Source organism: Papaver somniferum, chromosome 8 (genome assembly GCF_003573695.1).
Source record: "Papaver somniferum cultivar HN1 chromosome 8, ASM357369v1, whole genome shotgun sequence".
Lineage (NCBI taxonomy): Eukaryota > Viridiplantae > Streptophyta > Magnoliopsida > Ranunculales > Papaveraceae > Papaver > Papaver somniferum.
Genome location: NC_039365.1, coordinates 174,187,389 through 174,206,586, shown reverse-complemented (window position 1 = coordinate 174,206,586; position 19,198 = coordinate 174,187,389). Strand labels below are relative to the sequence as shown.

General features: G+C 37.7%; 2 protein-coding genes across 6 annotated transcripts; one reads left to right on the top strand and one right to left on the bottom strand.

Moving 5' to 3' along the window:
• Window positions 1-6,436: 6,436 nt before the first annotated feature.
• On the bottom strand, window positions 6,437-7,767 carry LOC113304799 (ethylene-responsive transcription factor TINY-like). The gene has a single exon (XM_026553939.1). The coding sequence runs from the start codon at window positions 7,541-7,543 to the stop codon at window positions 6,692-6,694; it is 852 nt and encodes a 283-aa protein (XP_026409724.1). The 5' UTR covers window positions 7,544-7,767; the 3' UTR covers window positions 6,437-6,691.
• Window positions 7,768-12,536: 4,769 nt separating this feature from the next.
• Window positions 12,537-16,226, top strand: LOC113305770. 5 transcript variants are annotated; one of them, XM_026554773.1, is made up of 7 exons: window positions 12,537-12,872; window positions 13,060-13,161; window positions 13,274-13,371; window positions 13,649-13,743; window positions 13,839-13,979; window positions 14,864-15,136; window positions 15,318-16,226. In XM_026554773.1, exons 4-7 carry the CDS (start codon window positions 13,654-13,656, stop codon window positions 15,582-15,584), a joined length of 771 nt encoding a protein of 256 aa, XP_026410558.1. In that variant the 5' UTR covers window positions 12,537-12,872; window positions 13,060-13,161; window positions 13,274-13,371; window positions 13,649-13,653; the 3' UTR covers window positions 15,585-16,226. The 5 variants fall into 5 exon arrangements, with proteins under 5 accessions (XP_026410558.1, XP_026410561.1, XP_026410559.1 ...); XM_026554776.1 differs by having other exon boundaries at window positions 13,056-13,161; window positions 13,283-13,371; window positions 13,671-13,743; XM_026554774.1 differs by having other exon boundaries at window positions 13,056-13,161; window positions 13,283-13,371.
• The last annotated feature ends 2,972 nt before the right edge of the window (window positions 16,227-19,198 follow it).

Genomic DNA, 19,198 nt, shown 5'->3' with positions numbered 1-19,198 from the left:
GATTGTCTGAATTTCTCTTCACCTGAAGACCAAGAAAATAATGAAGAGAGCCCAAGTCTTTGATGGGAAAGTATGTCTTAAGGTGATTGATAAACTGAGAAATATACTCAGTTGAATTTCCAGTGATAATAATGTCATCTACATAAACCAGAAGAACTGTAATCCTTGAGCCAAACTTTTGAACAAATAGAGAAGCATCTGCTAAGGAGGGTTTGAAATCATGAGTGAGAAGAATTTGTAACAATTTATCATACCAAGCTCTGGGAGCTTGCTTCAGACCATATATGGATTTATGAAGTTTACAGACATAATGAGGCTTGGTTTGATCAACAAAGCCTGGAGGTTGTTGCATATAGACATCTTCAGCTAAATCCCCATGTAAAAAAGCATTACTAACATCTAATTGTTTCATTACCCAGTTGAAGTGAACTGCCAATGAAATGATTAGTCTAATGGTTGTTGGTTTGGCTACAGGACTAAAGGTTTCTGTGTATTCAATTCCTTCTTGTTGATGAAACCCTTTGGCAACCAGTCTAGATTTACATTTATCTAAAGAACCATCAGCCTTATATTTGATTCTAAACACCCACTTACAGCCTACAACATTATAAGATGGATCTGGTGCAACAAGTGTATATGTGCCTGCATCCTTAAGGGCTGTATGTTCTTCTTCCATAGAGTGTTTCCATTGAGGTATTTTAATTGCCTTAGAATAACAAGTAGGTGTGGGTGGTAGAATATCAGAAGTAATATTGGATGATAGAGCATACTTTGTATTAAAAACTTTGGGTTTAAAAATACCTCTTTTACCCCTTGTGACCATGGAGTGTGAATTAGCCAGTGAAGGAATCCCTGAAACTGAAGTATGTTCAGAAATAGTTGAAGTGGATGCATCAGATGACTTAACAATCTTTGTGGAATCAGTAGATAAAGTATCAATGGGTGCAGCTGGTGAGGTTGATGTTGCAGGTGGTGGTGCAGAAATCTTGACAGATGGAGCTTTAGTAGCTATATCAGTTGGTGTTGTAGATTTTGCAATGCCAGGAAGTAATGTATCTGAAGATCTCAATGGGAAAAAAGTCTCATTGAATACTACATGTCTGGAGATATATACTTTTCCTGTTTTAATATCTAAACATTTGTATCCTTTGTGCATAGAACTGTAACCAATAAAAACACAATGTACACTTCTTGGTTGGAGTTTATGTGTAGTGTAAGGCCTTATCCATGGAAAGCAGGATGAACCAAAGGATCTGAAGAAGGAATAATCTGGTTTCTGACCAAACAACTTTTCAAAAGGAGATAAGTAATCCAAACTTCTAACAGGTAGTCTATTAATAACATAATTGGCTGTATGAAAAGAATCAACCCAAAATTTTTCTGAGAGACCTGATTGAATTAAAAAAGTTCTCCCTGTGTCTACAAGATGTCTATGTTTGGACTCAGCCAGTCCATTTTGTTCTTGAGTATGAGGGCAAGAAACCTCATGAATAATTCCATGTAGACTAAGAAATTCATGTACTGCATTATTTAAGAATTCTCCTCCCCCATCAGTTCTGATTTTAACAATTGAAGTATGCAGTAACTTTTCAGTCATAGATTTGAAGTGTAGAAAAATATCTTTGAATTCAGACTTTTCAGACAAAGGAAATATCCAACAAAATCTTGAGTAGTCATCTATGAGATTGACATAATATCTGAAACCACTTGAAGAGTTTACAGGACTAGGACCCATAAGTCCACATGCACTAGTTCTAGTGGAGATTGAGCCCTATGTGAAGATAGAGTAAAAGGCAATTTATGACTTTTCCCTAGATGACAGTCATTACAAAATAGTGGTGTTTTGACTAAACTAGACAGTTACATATCTCTGCACACTTTTTGAAGTACTTGAAAAGAAGGATGAGCCAACCTTTGATGCCAAACTGAAGCTGAATTGGTGTTGCTAAAGAGAGCTGTATTCTTGGTAGACTTGGCAAAATGTACTGGATATAATCCCCCTTTATGTGGTCCTTGTAAAATGATCCTCCCTGTTGAGTAATCCTTAACAATAAAACCAATAGAATCAAAGGTGATAGAGCAGTTGTTATCACTAGTGAATTTATGCACTGATAATAAGTTTTGAGATGATTTTGGAACAAGAAGTACATTGTTTAGATTAAAAGAATGAGAGGAAGCTGTTTTAGACACATGACCAATATGAGTAATTGGCATACCTTCTCCATTAGCAGCTAGAATCTCATATGCCCCTTCAAAAGATGTTGCTTCAGGTAATTCAGATTCATCATTGGTGATATGACTATTTGCTCCAGAGTCAGCATACCAAGGATTTTCACCCATGATATTGGCAGTATCAAGCATGGCACATAGATTGTGAGGAGTATAGTTGTTCTGATAGGCAAAATTCAATCTGTGTCTGCATTCCAAAGCAAGATGACCAGTTTTGTTGCAGATCTGACAAATCTTGTCAGATATTGGCGGTGGAGCAGAAGAAGAAGGAGCTGAATTATAGTGAGGTCTTGAATTGAAATGAGGTGATGATGTTGATGAGGAAGCAGAATGCATCTGAAATTGAGAATAACCTCTTGGATAAAAAGATGAGGGTGGTCTGATGTATCCATAGTAAGGAGCTGCATGTCTTGAGGAGGAATTATAACCTCTACTACTACCTCTATAATTTGGAACAAAAGGTCTTGTAGCAGCAAAAGCTTTTGAATTGGCTTCAGTAAGTAAGTTCTTTTGCTTATTTGTAACAACTATTTCTTCAGTAAGTAGTAGATTATGAAGTTCTTTTGATGAGATTGGTGGATTGCGAATACGATTAGATGTACAAAAAGAACTATAATCTTGGCCTAACCCATTGAGTATAGTAACTACCAATTCATCATCATGAATTTGTGAACCAGCAGCAAACAATTCATCTGTTATTTTCTTGATTTCACTTAGGAAGGTAGAAACAGTACCTGACCCAAGTTTTGTGGATTGAAGTTTGAGGCGAAGTTGAATTGAATGTGTAGAAGAGCTTCTTGCATAGCTAGAAGCTCCAACAACATAAGGAATTACAGATTCAGAAATAGACATCTGAATCCATAGTACAAGAGCAATATCATCATCATGCCAAGCTGTATAACCAGGATTCACGCCATTATTGAGCAGATAAGGTGGACATGGTAAAGATCCATCAAGAAAACCATTGACCCTGTATCGACGCAGAAGTGGTAGAAGAAGTGATTTCCAAGTGAGGAAATTATCATCCTTGAGTTTGTAACTAAGAATTTGTGAGATTTGATTAAGAGGAACTTGAGAAATTCTTGATTCATATACTGCCATTGAAAGAACAAACAAGAAAATTGTGTATAAAAGTAATGAAAGCAGATTGAAAGATTGAATTGAAGTATGATAGTTGATTTAAAATGTTGATTGAATTAAATAAATTGGATCTGAAAATTGATTGATGGTTGAATGCCATTAATGGCGAGTGCGGAAGCTTCATCTGATACCATAGTAGCATTTTGCTAATTGATTAAATCAAGAACTGAATTCAATCTTCTTACACACTAAAAGCAAGACAACCTGTATTTAAACATGTCCTAACTCAGACAAGATATGTTAGAACAGGACAGGCTGTAAACAGCTACACTCAGTCAATCAGAGGCATTTCTCACACACTCATACACACGTGAGAACACTCAGTACTATTATTGGAAACTTGGAAGGAAAAAAAATATAAAGCAAGATTACTTCCGCACTCCATAGCAGATCATCCATTGTACTGCTTGGTCTTTCCGAACAACAATTTTTATTTATTTTTTATTTTTTTTTTGGCCTTCGAAGACTTTAAGGTATTGATCTTACTTACCTTGTAAAAATCATTAATCTTCATCTTTTACAAGGAAAAAAGGAAGTAAAATCCTCTTATTCTTTTCTTATCGTTAAGAACAGATAATTTAGGTTAGTGGTATCCACGACTTTTTGCAATAGGTTTACTGTTTACAAACAAATCATCCTATGTTGCATTGCGATTAGAACACTGTTCCATAATTTCTAATTTTTCTCTTTTTGGTACAGGAAACAATTAAAGTTTGCAGGCTGCACTACACTTTGCCGGTGAATTTATGTCCTAAATTTTTTGTCATTCACTTTCTATCATCATTATTGATGCTAATTTTCACGGTTTGAAAAGCTAGGCGAAATCTGCTGAACTTTCGACAGTAAATATCTAAAATGATATTGGGTTGTTCGGGCCAATTATCCCCACTTACGAAAGTAAATCGTGCCAGCAGAACACGAAATGGAATATATTGGAGAGTGGTAAGCATGCAGTGTGTCGTGCTTGTCTGTGTAGTATATTATGCTGTGACAGTGCCCTGGTTACTCATGCACAACACAACAAATAAATTTATCGTATTATGTCATTTTGCGTGTTTTGTGTAGTGACAGTAGTGTTGTGCTCGAATCTTAACATAGCATGTCGTGCATTAAGGTGCTGGCACGTCCTCTCCAAACTAGGAGCTTCTGGATGAAATCATGACGAGAAGATCAGTCTCGAGTACAGATGTTTTAAGTAAAACATTCTTCGACTGAGCGCTAGAATATAACCCAGTTGCATTTATCCGGTTTATTTTGATATTCTTCAATAAATTTGTTCCTCTCATCAATTTTCTTCGGCAGGCCATGTATATTCTATGGTCGTTATTGACAAGGATACATGATGAAAATCCATGATTTGTGGTTTGAAGGGGCAGAAACACCCGTTACTGATGATGAAATATCATAAGACCCATGATCAATATTACGTACCCCACCACCATCATACATGCATTCATAGATTTGACAAATCAATGGAAAGCCAAAAACCCACCATGTCATGACCATGACCGGTCATAGCAGACCTGTGGCATGGCTAAAATAGCCAAGCTCCATGTCTAAAACCCACATCGCTACCTATCTTTTTATATAATCTCAGCTTCGTTGTTAACCAACTCAAAAGCTGTAAGTGATCTTTCATGTACTCTCGAGTGAGATGAATTGAATTTCTGGCGGAGTCAAGATTCCAGGGAACAGGGGTTATAAAGAAGAATCTATTTTGTGGAGTCAAGCAAAAGGATGCAAAGGTAAATCTCATTTAAGGGTGTAAAAAAGCATAATCCGGTTTCAAAATTATTTTTAGTCAATCTACGAGTGGGGAAGGCAAGTGGCACTTTTACTACCGATTTAAGTAAAATTTTAGACAGGGTTTTATCTTTTATGTAAAAGATCTTCATATGTTTTCACCAAAATTTCAAACAAACTCTTTATCATGTTGAATTCTACACACATTGAAAATCAGCGAACATTCATAGAAAACTGTCGGCATAGATATAAAAGAAAAAAGAAACTTCACTGTTACTTAATCTGTGTGCAAAATTCAAGTGCCATACAAGGGAGTTTTACTTTTCTTGTACAAAATCAAATATACTATTAGGAAATAATATAGGAAAGACTATATTTAGGAGAGTTGTGTGAGTTATATTAGGAATAGAATATCTTGAGAACCAAGTCTTGTGCCTTGAGAGCCAAGTCTTGTGATTGTATAAATAGCTAGAAAATTAATGAGAAAGACACACCAAGATTATTATCAATGTAGTCTTTTATGCTTCCGCGTTTATGCTCTCCTCTCTCTTGCTCGATCCTTAACATGGTGTCAGAGCGAGGTGAGAGGAAGAGAGAGGAGAAGAAGAAAGAGTTAGAGAAGTTCTATTGTTTTTCGTTTTAGGGTAAAAAAAAGAAAAAAAAAAAAAAAAAAAGAAAAAAAAAAAGAAAGAAAGAAAACCGAAGTTAAATTTCTTTGGTCCAAGATGGGCATTCGTGATCTACATGCTCCATCTTGAGGGAGGGTATTAGGAAATAATATAGGAAAGACTATATTTAGGAGAGTTGTGTGAGTTATATTAGGAATAGAATATCTTGAGAACCAAGTCTTGTGCCTTGAGAGCCAAGTCTTGTGATTGTATAAATAGCTAGAAAATTAATGAGAAAGGCACACCAAGATTATTATCAATGTAGTCTTTTATGCTTCCGCGTTTATGCTCTCCTCTCTCTTGCTCGATCCTTAACATATACATACAGTTGAAATTAAACTGAAAATGATGGAAAATACCCAACATTTTGGATGTAGTAAAATCTTGTTCATGCCATCTTTACTTCTTCTTTTTTCCCAACGGGTTATGCGTCCTCAGAATCTAGGGCTTCAGCGTCAAAACGTCAGGTCCGGACTAACATGGGAACAAGCTGCGTGCAAGTGGCACGATGTGATTGAAGTTCAATCATGACTAAGCAGGTAAATAAAAATAGTCCAATCCTATTTCCTGTATTCCAAACTTTGTCTGATCTCGTGGGTGTATATGTACCATAGGTTGAAGTGTCAGAAAAAAGACTGTTCGCGAACTGAGCTCATTAATCCGAGGGTCTAAATAATGATTGAATGAACAAAATCACCCCAATGGTGGGTTGTAGTTTTCATTTACCAGACAATCAACACATATCAGGCGTAGATTATTCGTAAGTCGTGAGAAATTTAATTGGTATTATAAATGCCATAGCAATCAATCCTCTTTCGGCAACATCGCATAATAAAACCGCCGATGTCACTATATAATAGAGATAAAATAAAAATAAAAAAATAAAAATCGAAGAATAAAACATGACTAAATTAGTAATCCCACAACAAAGAGTTAAATGTGGTAGAAAATGAAGATTCAGGAAGAAGATCAGATAAGAACCCACAATCATCTGTAGGACTTTGTAGCCATGGAGTCGGATAAAACCAATTACTATCAATAGAAGAATCATTGATAAAGATGTAGTCGTTTTGCTGTGATTCTTGTGATTCGTCGAAATAAGAACTAAGTTGAGGTAATTCAACAATTTCAGTTAATTCATCTTCATCAGTTGTAGTAGTATATACCGAAGTATCCGAAGAAGAGGATGTAGCTGTTGGAATAGCAGAACATAGAGATGAAAAGGACGTTGATGGTGATAATGAGGGTGATGATGCTGTTGATGACTGAGACGGCGATGATACTGAATTATTTAAGTTTTCCATTAATGCAGCTTTAGTAGCAGCAGCTTGGATATCACGAGGTGATGTAGAAGCTGGACGAGGTAGTGAAGAAGCGAGTTCAGGGAAATTAAGAACGGCAGTTTTACCTTTGATACTTAAAGCAGCAACATCATGTGCTCGTGCTGCCATTTCCGGTGTCGGAAATGTACCAAGCCAGATCCTTGATTTCTTTCTTGGTTCTCTAATTTCTGATACCCATTTACCCCAATTACGCATTCGCACTCCTCTGTATGTTGGATGGTTTCCACCATCTCTCATTCTTTTTCCTGTTGTGGGTTCCTCAGATTCTTCTTGATTTGAGATAGCAATTTTTTTAGTCTGTAGTTGTTGATCAGATTGGGACGATGAATATGACAGTTCATGAGATAAGTTACTAGCTGTACTACTTTCTCCTTCTAAATTGCTTGGTGTTTGATGATGAATTGCCATTTTATAATCCATGAATTAGTGCTGTTTGATCTTTGATCAATTTCTCAAAACGGAGTCACCAAGTAGAGAGAGAGATGTCAAGAAGAATGGATTGCTTTGATGTTATTTGGAGAAAGAAAGAAGCCAATTGAAAAGTTTGAAGATGGACTGAGTGAAACATAAACAAATAAGAAACTTGAGTCGGGGTTTTATAAACTTTGGGAGAGAGAGAGAGGCCGATCAGAAAACAGTTTGGAAAAGGGAGATGTATATGTTTGCCTATTGTGTAAGGCAGGTATATATAATGCAGCGGCAGACAGTGCAGGGCCGGCCCTGAGTACTGTTTGCCTCTAAGCAATCTTTTTTTTTTTGGGGGCCTCTGTTCCCAAAAGGTCACTACTTAAACGGTTACAGTACCCATCCAAGTGTAAAATGAAGACATTGTGCACCTCTAGGTGATCGGATATGGCTCCATCGAATCTGGATTGGAAGAGGTTTTTCACTCAATCCAAACTTTTTCATTCAAGTGAAGACGGTTTTAATCTATGTCATATATTGCTTGTTACTAAAATAATTACTAGAAATAGTTGGAGACTTTTTAAATTTTTCCATGTGGAAGGGGCATTTTCCATTTAAAAACCAACTTGACATTACTTGGATGGTTGATATTAATGGTACCCCTGCTTAACTGTTTTTTTTTTTTTTTTTTTTTTTTTTTTTTTTTGATAGAGATAAAAAGTCAGACACAATTAGAGAGTGAAGAAACCATTCTGGATCCAGACAAGCGGATCATGGATTGGTCTCCCTCTCATCGCCAAATAAGATAAGTCTACATGTTTTTTGGATCGTAGATCCTTACACAAAATGTTACTAAAACTATTAAAAAGATTCAAAACAGACAGTGTTGGTTCTTTTTCCAATGGTTCTCCATGTTGCATCATAAATAATAGAGCTGATCCTAGTGAGTTCAGTTATGTTGTCATAGTGGGTGTTAAAAGCAAAAGTAGGCCAACTGGTGTTTAAGGTGTGTCTAGATGGGCTGTTGTTACTGGGTAAAGGAAAATTGGATGGCTGATGTAATTTAGAGATGGAGTTCAGGTGGTTGATAATTTGAGTACCAGTAAAAAGAGGGTTGGGAGTAACGCCTTTGTACACCCAGTCACATCTGGCTTTCCAAGTAAACCAGGTGATTGTAGCACAGAGTTCAGGCCAATTACCAAGGGGGGTACTGGAAGGAGTAAAAGAAAACCAGGCTTTGCACCAGTTGAAGCAACTTTGTTCGGGAAGTAGTATTATCTAGGCTAAGATTACAGCTACCCCAAACAGCTCTAGTGAAGGGGTAGTGCAGGAAAACATGTGCAGCGGTTTCAATAGCATTACTACACAGGGTGCAAGTAGGATCTATGTGTTGCATGTACTTGGACAGATTGCCACGAAAAGGAAGAATATTAGAGTAGAGCTTCCAAGCGAACATTTGGATCGTAGGAAGAGCACTGAGTCTCCAGATTTTAGAAGAAGTTTTGTTGACAATCTTGGCATCAACTTTATCTATAATGTTGTAAAGAGATTTAGTAGTGAAGATACCATCATCGGAATGATTTCATCTTAGAATGTCAGGCTGACTGGGGTTGGGTTTTATGGCAAGAATACTCTGAACTTAGGAGGGAGATAATAGAGAACAAATGAGGGGGATATTCCAAGATTCACTAATAAGAAGATGAGCAACTAAATAAACTCCTTGGGTTGCAACATCTAAACTTGAAGGATCAAAAGGTTCTAGTTGATCAGGTAACCAAATGTCTTTTCTGATGTTAATGCTAAGGCCACCTCCAACTTCACGAAAGCAATGCTATTTGAGAATCATAAGGCCTTTATGGACACCTTTTCAGGCCCAAGAGGATCTGGAATTGCAAGAAGAATGAAAGGGATTAGAGAATGGGAAATATCTGGTTTTCATGTTTTTATCCCACGGAGAGTTAGGCTGAGTAAACAACCTCTAGACGTTTTTGGCAATCAGAGAAAGGTTCATTTTTCCCATGTCTTTAACCCCAGTACCACCCTTATCCTTGGATTTGCATAGGCCTTTCCAGGCTTTAGGGTAGAAACCTCTTTTCCTAGTATCTTTTCCTCACCAGAAATCGCGAACAACACCTTCAACTCTCTTATGGTTTTGGGAAGGAGGAAAGAGGACATGGAGTAGACAGGAATAGATTCGAGGGTCGTTTTAGCTAGGACATTCCTACCAGCTGGCGACACCTTTCTGCTTACCCAGCCTTTTAGTCTAACTTCCATTTTTCCGACCACATTTTCAAAACAGACAATCTTGGATTTGTTAGTAAACAAAGGAGTGCCTAGGTATTTGTCGTCTAAGGATATTTTTTTAACTTTTAAGATGTTGATGATTTTTTCCCAAGAGAGAGACCTTTGCTATGCTTGGTGGTGGCTTTTCCAAAAATCAGGCAGTCATCCGCAAAAAGAAGGTGACTAATAGGCATGCTTTTTGGAGATATTTTGAAACCAGAGATAGTTTCTACAGCTTCAGCATTAGAAAGAGTTCTAAAGAAAGATTCCATATAGAGGATGAACAGATAGGGAGAGAGAGGATCCCCTTGCCGTAAACCCCTAGTGGATTTGAAAGAGGTGCTAGGAATACCATTAATTAGAATTCTGGAGGTACTAGTGCTAACACATTGGAATATCAGGTTGCACCAGGCAGAAGAGAACCCCATGCGCTTTAAGATATCCATAAGAAAGGGCCATTCAACCCTATCGAAGGCCTTGGTCATATCAATCTTAAGCCCCATGAAGCCTTCCCCCCTCCCTTTTTCTCATGGAATGGATAATTTCATGAGCCACGAGGACATTATCCGAGATTTGTCTTTGCTGAACAAAAGAACTTTGGTACGGTGAGATTAATATATCCAAGTGGGGTTTTAATCTATTGGCTATGACTTTGGAGATAATTTTGTAAATAATGTTGCAGAGACTGATAGGCCTATAATCACTTGGAGTAGTGGGATGGTGCAATTTAGGAATAAGAGAGATAAAAGTCTGATTTAGTTATTTTAGCATGTGACCACTAACAAAGAAAGCCTGCACAGTTTTCGTAATGTCAGAATTGACGAGATTCCAATTTTTTTGAAAGAAGCAAGCTGGAAAGCCATCCGGGCCCGTGCTGGTATTGGGAGGCGAACCGAAGAGGGCTTGTTAATCTCATCTTCAGTAGGCGGCGACATAAGAATTATGTTGTCATCATCCGTAATGACAGTTTGGACAAGATTGACAATGTCATAGTCATTAACAGGAGAAGAAGTGCTGAGAAGTTCTTGGAAGTGAGAGTTAAGACAAATACCAATCTTAGTTCTTCCCTCCATCCAAATATTGTTAGAAGAGTAGAGCCCATCAATGTTGTTTCTCCTACTTCTAATGACCATATTTTGATGAAAGAATTTAGTATTCTTATCGCCTAGGGCTATGAATTTTTCTTTACCTTTAATTTTTAGCATTTCTTCCTCGTAATCAAAAACCTTTTTGAGACTAGCTGTAGTACTGATTAAAAGAGGATCATCTAATCTATTAAGAGGATTGGCAAGGAATTCCTTGAGAGTGATGGATAGAGATTTAATATTAGATTGAATTCACCAAGATGATGTCTGTTCCATTTTTGAACTTCAGTTTTGACATTGAGAAGATTATTAACAACGCGGAAAGCATGAGACCCTGGAATTTCAGAATTCCAGCTCTTTTTGATGACATTCCTGCAACTCTCTTCTTCTAAGAAGAGACCAAAAAATTTGAATGGTTTATGACCAGGATGAGGCTGAGCATCAGTGTTTAAGAAAATATGAGAGTGGTCAGAGCCTATGTGGAGGAGATGATGGAGTTTAGCATTAGGGAAAAGGATGGACCATTTGCCATTGGCCATACCTTTATCAAGTCTTTCTTCTATGTGATGTCTACCAGTTTGTTGATTAGACCAAGTGAAGGGAAATCCTACAAAACCTATATCATTCATTCCTAGGAAGTTGAAAATAGATTGGAAAGTAGTAATGAAGTTTTTGTTTGGGGTATTGCCACTCCTTTTTTCAGAGGAAGAGAGGATCATGTTTAAATCTCCTACAATAATCCAAGGAGATGTGACAATGGGAGACATTTTCTGGACTAGGGACCAACTAAGATCTTTTTTTTGTTGATGATGAGATCCATACATGCCAGTGAGGAGCCATTCAGACTTAGAACTTTCAATCCAAATCAGACAATCAATTTGGTTATCATCTTGATGAATAATATCTAACTTAGTGGAGTTATCCCAATAAACAGCAAGTCCACCATGGCTAATTTTTTCATTTTTTTCAATTGCGGCAATGGAAGAAGAGATACGCAAAAGAAGCGAACAAACAACTACAAACAAATATGTTAATGTAATGGATGAAGTGTTAAGCAAACAAATAACTACAGAAGAAACCATATCATCGTCATCGGCTGCGAAAAATATGAAGAGAAACTCAAGGCAAAGAAAAAAGGTCAAGAGCAATTCCAAATAAGGGAAAGAATGAAGGATGTTGTTGAAGAAACCGAATGGATTAGAAACTTTTAAATTCTAAAGATCCTAAAGATCATACTATATTTTGGATTGAAGTTGGCTGGGGTCCTTTCATTAAACTGACGGGCAAAAAACCACGCTATAATTATGAACCATCCCACATTCCACTACACCAAATTCCCGGATTAGTAACAAGAATTCGTAACAGATATTGGGCCGTTACAAATTTCCTGTTACAAATGTCCGTTACAAAAATTTCGTAATATGGTCTGGCCGTTACGAAATTTTTTATAGGCGTGCCACTCACACGCTTGGTCACACTTGGGTCGTAACATTTGTAGTTTGTGCGTGTGCCATTCACATGCTTGCTATTCTTTTTCCACCCAAGAAGAGTAAATAGCAAAGGATATTTCCTCCCCTGCATTAGGGTTTTCTCCTCCATCCTTGAATCGATTTTTCATTACTCATTTTCTTTTTCTCTTTCTGTTTTCTCCTCCGCCTCTCTTCCTTTCTTTTTCTTCACCCAAGATACTTAGATTTTCATTATCAGTTTTGGTTTCGATTTCGGTTTCAGTTTCAATTTCACAGATCTGTTATTGATTTTCCCAATAGATACTCGTTTGATTTTCTCAACTGAAAACCCTAGATTCGTTTTTTCATATGTTTCTCTGAATCAATTCAGAAAACCCTATTAATATCACTAGATCTAGAAGAACATTCATTGACAGAGCTGTGATTCAAAAAAATCCTTGATATTCTTAAGTGTATGCCTCGTAAGTTCTACCATGGAGTACTATTGGTGTTGAAAGCAACAAACAGGTCTACTTCAATCTCCATCCTTTTACTTTTCTTTTATCTTATGTTTTGGATTCTGAATATTTCTTTATTGGATTTATGGAGTTTTTTCAATTTTTTGTAGTTGAAATGGATTTATACGGTTTTCAATTGTTAGTAGTTAAGTTAGAATTGTATGATGTATTGTGGATTTTTAATGTTTTTAAGTCAGATTTGAGGTTGTTAAGAACACAAATCAGGGGTAGAAACGCCTGCACAACAATTTTTTGCAGTTCTAAGACATGGGTTAGTAAGGAAAGAAAGTATAACAAAGGTAATTTCTGACTTGGTATCAATTTTGAGTATTTGAACCTCAAATACTTGTAAATTTGTAGAACGTGGTGAATTCTCTTTCTATGGTGCTGATTATATGAACTTTTTAAAAGCTGGTACAGGGACTATCTCTTTAGGGTTCACATATGATTGAAGGGAGGATTGAGCTTGGAATGCTAGTGCTACACCTTCTCTAGGTGATTGGGGGAAGGTACTCAACTTTAGCTCTGTTATCCCTCATGAAAGTAAAAGTTTTAAAAGCTTTTAGAAAGCCAGAAAGTTCTTATATAGTTCATTTTATGTATCCTGTGCAAGTAAGAGTACCATCTTGATATACTCTGCTGTTAGGGCATGTATATATGCATTAACCCCTTTAAGATTTAATGTTGTTGCTCAACAGACTACTAACAATGTATTTGATCCATGTTTTCTATCTAATGAGGGGAAACCAGATTTAATATTGATCCATGCTTTCTATCTAACAACAGATTTAATGTTGTTGCTAACCAGACTGCTGCTGGAATCTTTAAAAGAAGCCGAGAAACCCTACAATTCAGTAAAGGGTTGTATCGTATACATATTGGTAAGTAATTTTGAATATCTGTTGTGCTGAATGTTTATGAGGGGAAACCAAATAATGACTCACAACTGACTTTTCTTCTATTATTGTTTTCTCAGTTTTGGTTTGCTGAAGTTACACACTCCATCAGCAAAAATGAAGGTGAACTAGGCAAATGCAAACCTCGTTTTGCGAGATGGAATACTAGGAAGCTGGCTGAAAAGATAATGAACGACGGCATGACCTCTCTGAAACAAGATGTAAGTAAATGTTACATCATGGACTGGAGTTGCTTACTTAGAGACTGAAGTTTTGATGCTAGCTAATGATGTGAGAGAGACAATGCACATGGTTCTCTTTTTGGATGCAACAAATTTCAGGAATATGATTATTTGAGTTTCAACAAATTCACATGTTACTTACCCAACTGCTACTGCTTTTTGATAAATTCGGTTTGAAATGTTTAACACTTGATTCAATGACTATATGTGGATTAAGAATGCTAGAGTTCTGTCATGGTTCAACTTTGGCTAGTCAGGTGCTGGATTAGTTGTCTTGTTGGTAAGAATTTTCTTGTTGAGAATTTCGTGGGATCACAATTCATGATGACAATTGTTGACAATACATATGTTTTTAATTATGTGTACTTGTACATATTAGACAACTTGGCGTTCGCATTCACTCAAGTCTTTATAGTCACACGATATACGTAAGTAGTTCCAGAGTGATCCTCATGGATTGTTGTTAGTTGTAACAGAGATATCCTCATGGATTTTTATTATATTTACATGTAGCACAATGATCCATTCACTCTTATCTTCTGCCAAACCTTCCTCCATGTTTCGATTAGGAATAATCAAGAAGCCTTAAAAATAGTTACATGGCAGTTTTGGAATGCCGGACCCGAATTACTAGGTGCTAGTGGTAGGCGCATAGCAGATGCAGTCAATACGTTTACTGTAAACATAAAACTAAGCAGGTTTGCTAAGTGTTGACTTTGTACTGGTAATTTTTGGCTTGCATAATTCTTTGTGTGTTGAAAGATGAGAGATTTCCGCAGATACCTTATTTCTAAGCATAGTGGTAACCTGACAGAGTATAATGATCGTTGTTTGATTTTAAAGTTTGTTTGTTCCGTTTACAGCTTACTGGATCATTCATCGATCCTTTTGATGAAGATGAACAGAGCCTGATGACACCAATTGAAATACGTCAAACAACTTTAGATAGGATACTGGAGAAGAGGGTCAGGGATGGAGATAGAGATGAAGATTTGGACTTGTCTCCAGATAGTGATTTGGATGGAGAGAGTGATGAAGATTGGGAGTTTTATCTAGACATAGATTCAGATGGAGAGGGTGATGAAGCTTGGGAGTTGTCTCCAGACAGAAATGCTTCTCGCCGTTTGGAGGATCTGGTAACATACACTTCAGATATCTTCCTTGGGAATTTTTGTCTGATATATCGCTAGTCCTTCACACACTATAGATAATGTGTAGTCGTTTCTCCTTTCTCTCGCATTTTCTTGCCCTCTTTAGTTTTTTTAGTTTATACCCTTCCTAGTATTAGACATTTGATTGTATTTCCAAAAATTACAGGCTCATGTCTATCTGTCCAAAAAGAGAAAGATAAGTAGGAAAGAATCACACCCTCCCGATGGAAAAGGAATTTGTAATGCTGAATCTGAAAATCTTCCTTTGTCAGAACCTATGATGCCTTCCATCCCCATCCTCCCAACCCAGGAATCCGGGGCAAGAGAGAATGAGACTGACGTTCTCCAGACCACTGTGAATGACTTGCATGGAAATGATGTACACATAGAGAGTTTTTTTGTCTTGTTCGGAAGCGCACACTACTGGAGTTGAATCGCTTGAAGTGGGTGAGCTTGTTGAGGAACCCGTGGACGCTACAATGAACATATCCTATTCCAAATGCCAAGCTCCTGATTCCACCTTATTATTAACTTTGACTTCTGTAGATGTGACTCCTTCCCCTGCAGGGTCTACAAGCACTTACGCTCAAGGGAGAGTGGAAGAATTTGAATTTGTGGACTACTTAAAGATTCCAGAAGAGTACAATACTTTGTATAAGAAGATTTATGATAAGTATGGGCATATGGCGTCTAGAAATGTCATCAAGTTCAATGATGATATGTTACTCACATGTGTTACCTGTTTATTAAAGATCATCTCGGATATGGAAACTGTGCCTGGTGCAGAACTGAGTGAAGATTTTCTGCAGAGATGGGAAGGATTCATCAAAGATGCCAGCTGGAGAACCAAGTGTTCTACCACACATACCAGGTATGTTTGCTGCAGAATCAAGTGTCCATGATCTTTGTACTACAAAGAACTTGTACTCCCTTAGGACATAGGAATGAACTTGATATAAGTGAGAATGAACTGAACTTAGAAAGTTTCTACATATTCCCTTAGAATTTTTTTGGTACTTCAAGAATTTGTTTTCCTTTTTGATAAGTATTGAATGAGTATCGATATGAATGTTTATGTGAATTGATTGAAGATGCTATTGTTGAATGTGGATGATGAACGGGTGTATGCAGGATATTTTGGAATTTGGGCAGAAAGTGAACTGCCAGTCATATTGACTTGACCAAAATTGGTCAGTATTGACTAATTTTGACCAGGTCAATATTGACTGGCAGTAACCCTTTTACTGTTACGAAAAAATTCGTAACGGCCAGAAGCTTTTTCAACATGCCACGTAGTAACGGCTAAAGAACGTTACTAATGTGCCACGTAGTAACGGCTTGAGGATGTTCGACCATGCTGTTACAAGAAAATCGTAAAGGCCCTCAGCTGTTACCACGTGTCATTTCGTAACGGCCCTGAGCTGCAACTGACGCCGTTACGACCAAGAATACGTAACGGCCGCATTGCCATTCCAAAAAAAATGTAACACCCACTTTTGAAACAGGCACGATCCGTTACAACCCGTTTTATCCACTCCTTGGTGACCTCCGAGACCTCATGAAACCCATCTACCGGTGGTAATGGACAATCATCACGTAATCTAAGACTGATATAATGCATGTTGTTATTGTTGAATAAAACAATTCTCCGATCCTTAAGCGATTCATCTCAAATGGTGTATTTTGATGCGTATGTGTAGCATGATCCCTTACCAAATAGATGAACAATGCAACTCCACGTTTCCTCCAAGAGATGACCACATAGAGGCATATGCATCCAATACTATCGGGTAATTGGTTTATTCCCCTTTGGACCTTGTACTCTAGCAACCATTTTTTTCAAAAATCAATTCTTTGTCTTGTCTTGTTTTTCCTTCCTTCATCATCGAAATGTAAAATTCCTTGTCTTCTTGTAAGCACAAGAACATCATCTTTCTAAAGTATTGACATTGGTTTAGATCCTCATCGTCCGCCAAACTTATATGGCCTATTTGTTACGACGCAACGTGATAACCACAATTCCCATTCGCATCCACGTCGTCAGTAGGTAACACATAGGGGTTAACAATTCCAGGAAGTTTCGAGTAATACTCCTTGAATATGGTGTAACACGTTTGATGGGGTCTACCGCGTTCATCCCTAGGCGTGCTTCCATCACCAAGAGCATCCCTTATAGTCATCATAAAATCTTTTTGTCTTGCTTGTCCCTTCCATGCACGTATCCTTGATACTCGTGTTGTACTCGCTTGACTCTTTTGAGAAGGAACAATAATAGTGAAAAAAAGAATTACAATATGAAGAGATTGTTTGGCGCTTGACTTTCTTGAGAAGGATCGATTGGATCCTCATGTTGCGAAGGAGCGATTGGATCAGTTGAAAGGACCATATGTGAAATACTTGTTCCGTTTTCTCCCTTCTTTGGTCGACCCTTTTTCCTCTTAACCGGTGCCTCTTCATTCTCAATTTGTGAAGGAACGTTTGAAACATTTGGCTTGGATTGTGTGCTACTTGTATCGCTTTCCCCCTTCTTCAGTCGACCCCTTTTCCTCTTAGTCGGAGACTCTTCACTCTAAATTTGTGAAGGAATGTTTGAAATATTTGTCTTGGCTTGTGCGCTACTTGTCCCGCTTTCACCCTTCTTCGGTCGACCCATTTTCTTTGGAACCTTCACCTCTTCATATTTAGCATCTTCATTCTCATGTCGAGAAAAGATTATTTTATGAATCAATAACGGGTTTTTTCCGGTACGCATTGCAACCTTAAACTCGTTCCTTTCCTCCTTCCTATCCATGTTGGTACCCGTCGGCGGTAGCGCCGTTGGTTCTCCGACTGGTACCATGTGGGGGTTCGCGGGTAGTTTTAAGTCGTACATCAAAACCTTTCGTCCCAAACCATCCTTTTTTGCGAATTTCTCGATGAGTTCTCTTCCAATATCCGTGTCCACAAAGGATTCGAGTGGTTCTTCGGTTGGGGGTGGTTTGAAAGCAAGTTGCTTCCAAAACGGATCAATGATTTCAAAAGGAATTCTTTGTTGGTACTTCGCGATCATGTGACGACACGATCCAAAGGCCGCCATTGTCATACATTAACATACAATTCTTCTTCTCCACATCTTCTTTTCCACATAATATTTGTAATCCTTCATCATATAAATGATAGCCCAACGAGACACCTATAGTTTAAACGTCTAATCAACCAATGGTAATCTTTGTAGCTTGTGATGATTTCATCCTACTCTCTTCCATTTGAGCGGTCATCTTAATGATATCGGCCTTGGTGTATTCATGGATGGATTCTTGTACCGTAACCATGGTGTTTTGGCTCCCTGGGAGCAAGCTTTTCAAACGTCCATGAGATCCTTCCGCGATACTTGTCGCCTCATTCTTGTAATGCATGTGTTGGTAGGTGTAAGCATACACAAATTTTTCCTTGTACGGATCCAACAATTCCTTCAAGCAATAAACCACACATTTCTCATAATCTTTCTTCCATAGTCCAATAAAAGTCTCCAAGTAGTATTCGAACTCGGACACAGACATTGAGTGCACCACTAAATCCCAATGATGTTGAAAATCCTTCCATAATAACCCATTCGCTTCATACTCCGATTTCCTTTTCTTCTTGTCCTCCTATCTTTGTTCCGGAGTTAGTTTTTGAAGACGCTCATCTTAGGCCTTTTCACGAGCGGTACCTTTTTGTGGCTTTGGCTTTTGGATATGACCCCTACAATTACTTCTAATATTGCATTGTATGTGCATGTGCAAAGAAAATTCTTAGCATCCGGAGAAACCACTCCAATGGCATTCATTAGTGCTTGGTCCTTATCCGTTACTATGATCCTAGGAGTTTGATCACCACGGTATATCACCTTCAGGGTCTCTAGATTCCAAGTAAAACTCACATCATTCTCCCGATCCATAAACCCCAATGCTACCGAGAAAGTTTGCTTGTTGGAAGTATGACAAGTAATGTTTAACGACGGCATGTTGTACTTGTTGGTATTGTATGTACAATCTATTAACAAAACTTGATAGAAGCATTGTGCCA

Excerpts from the sequence above, each read along its gene's own strand:
- LOC113304799 (XM_026553939.1), bottom strand. The coding sequence starts at position 7,543 with ATGGATTATAAAATGGCAATTCATCATCAAACACCAAGCAATTTAGAA.
- LOC113305770 (XM_026554773.1), top strand. The coding sequence starts at position 13,654 with ATGTTGTTGCTAACCAGACTGCTGCTGGAATCTTTAAAAGAAGCCGAG. Across the intron at positions 13,744-13,838 it reads GTTGTATCGTATACATATTG|TTTTGGTTTGCTGAAGTTAC; the intron begins GTAAGTAATTTT and ends TTGTTTTCTCAG. Across the intron at positions 13,980-14,863 it reads TGACCTCTCTGAAACAAGAT|CTTACTGGATCATTCATCGA; the intron begins GTAAGTAAATGT and ends TTCCGTTTACAG.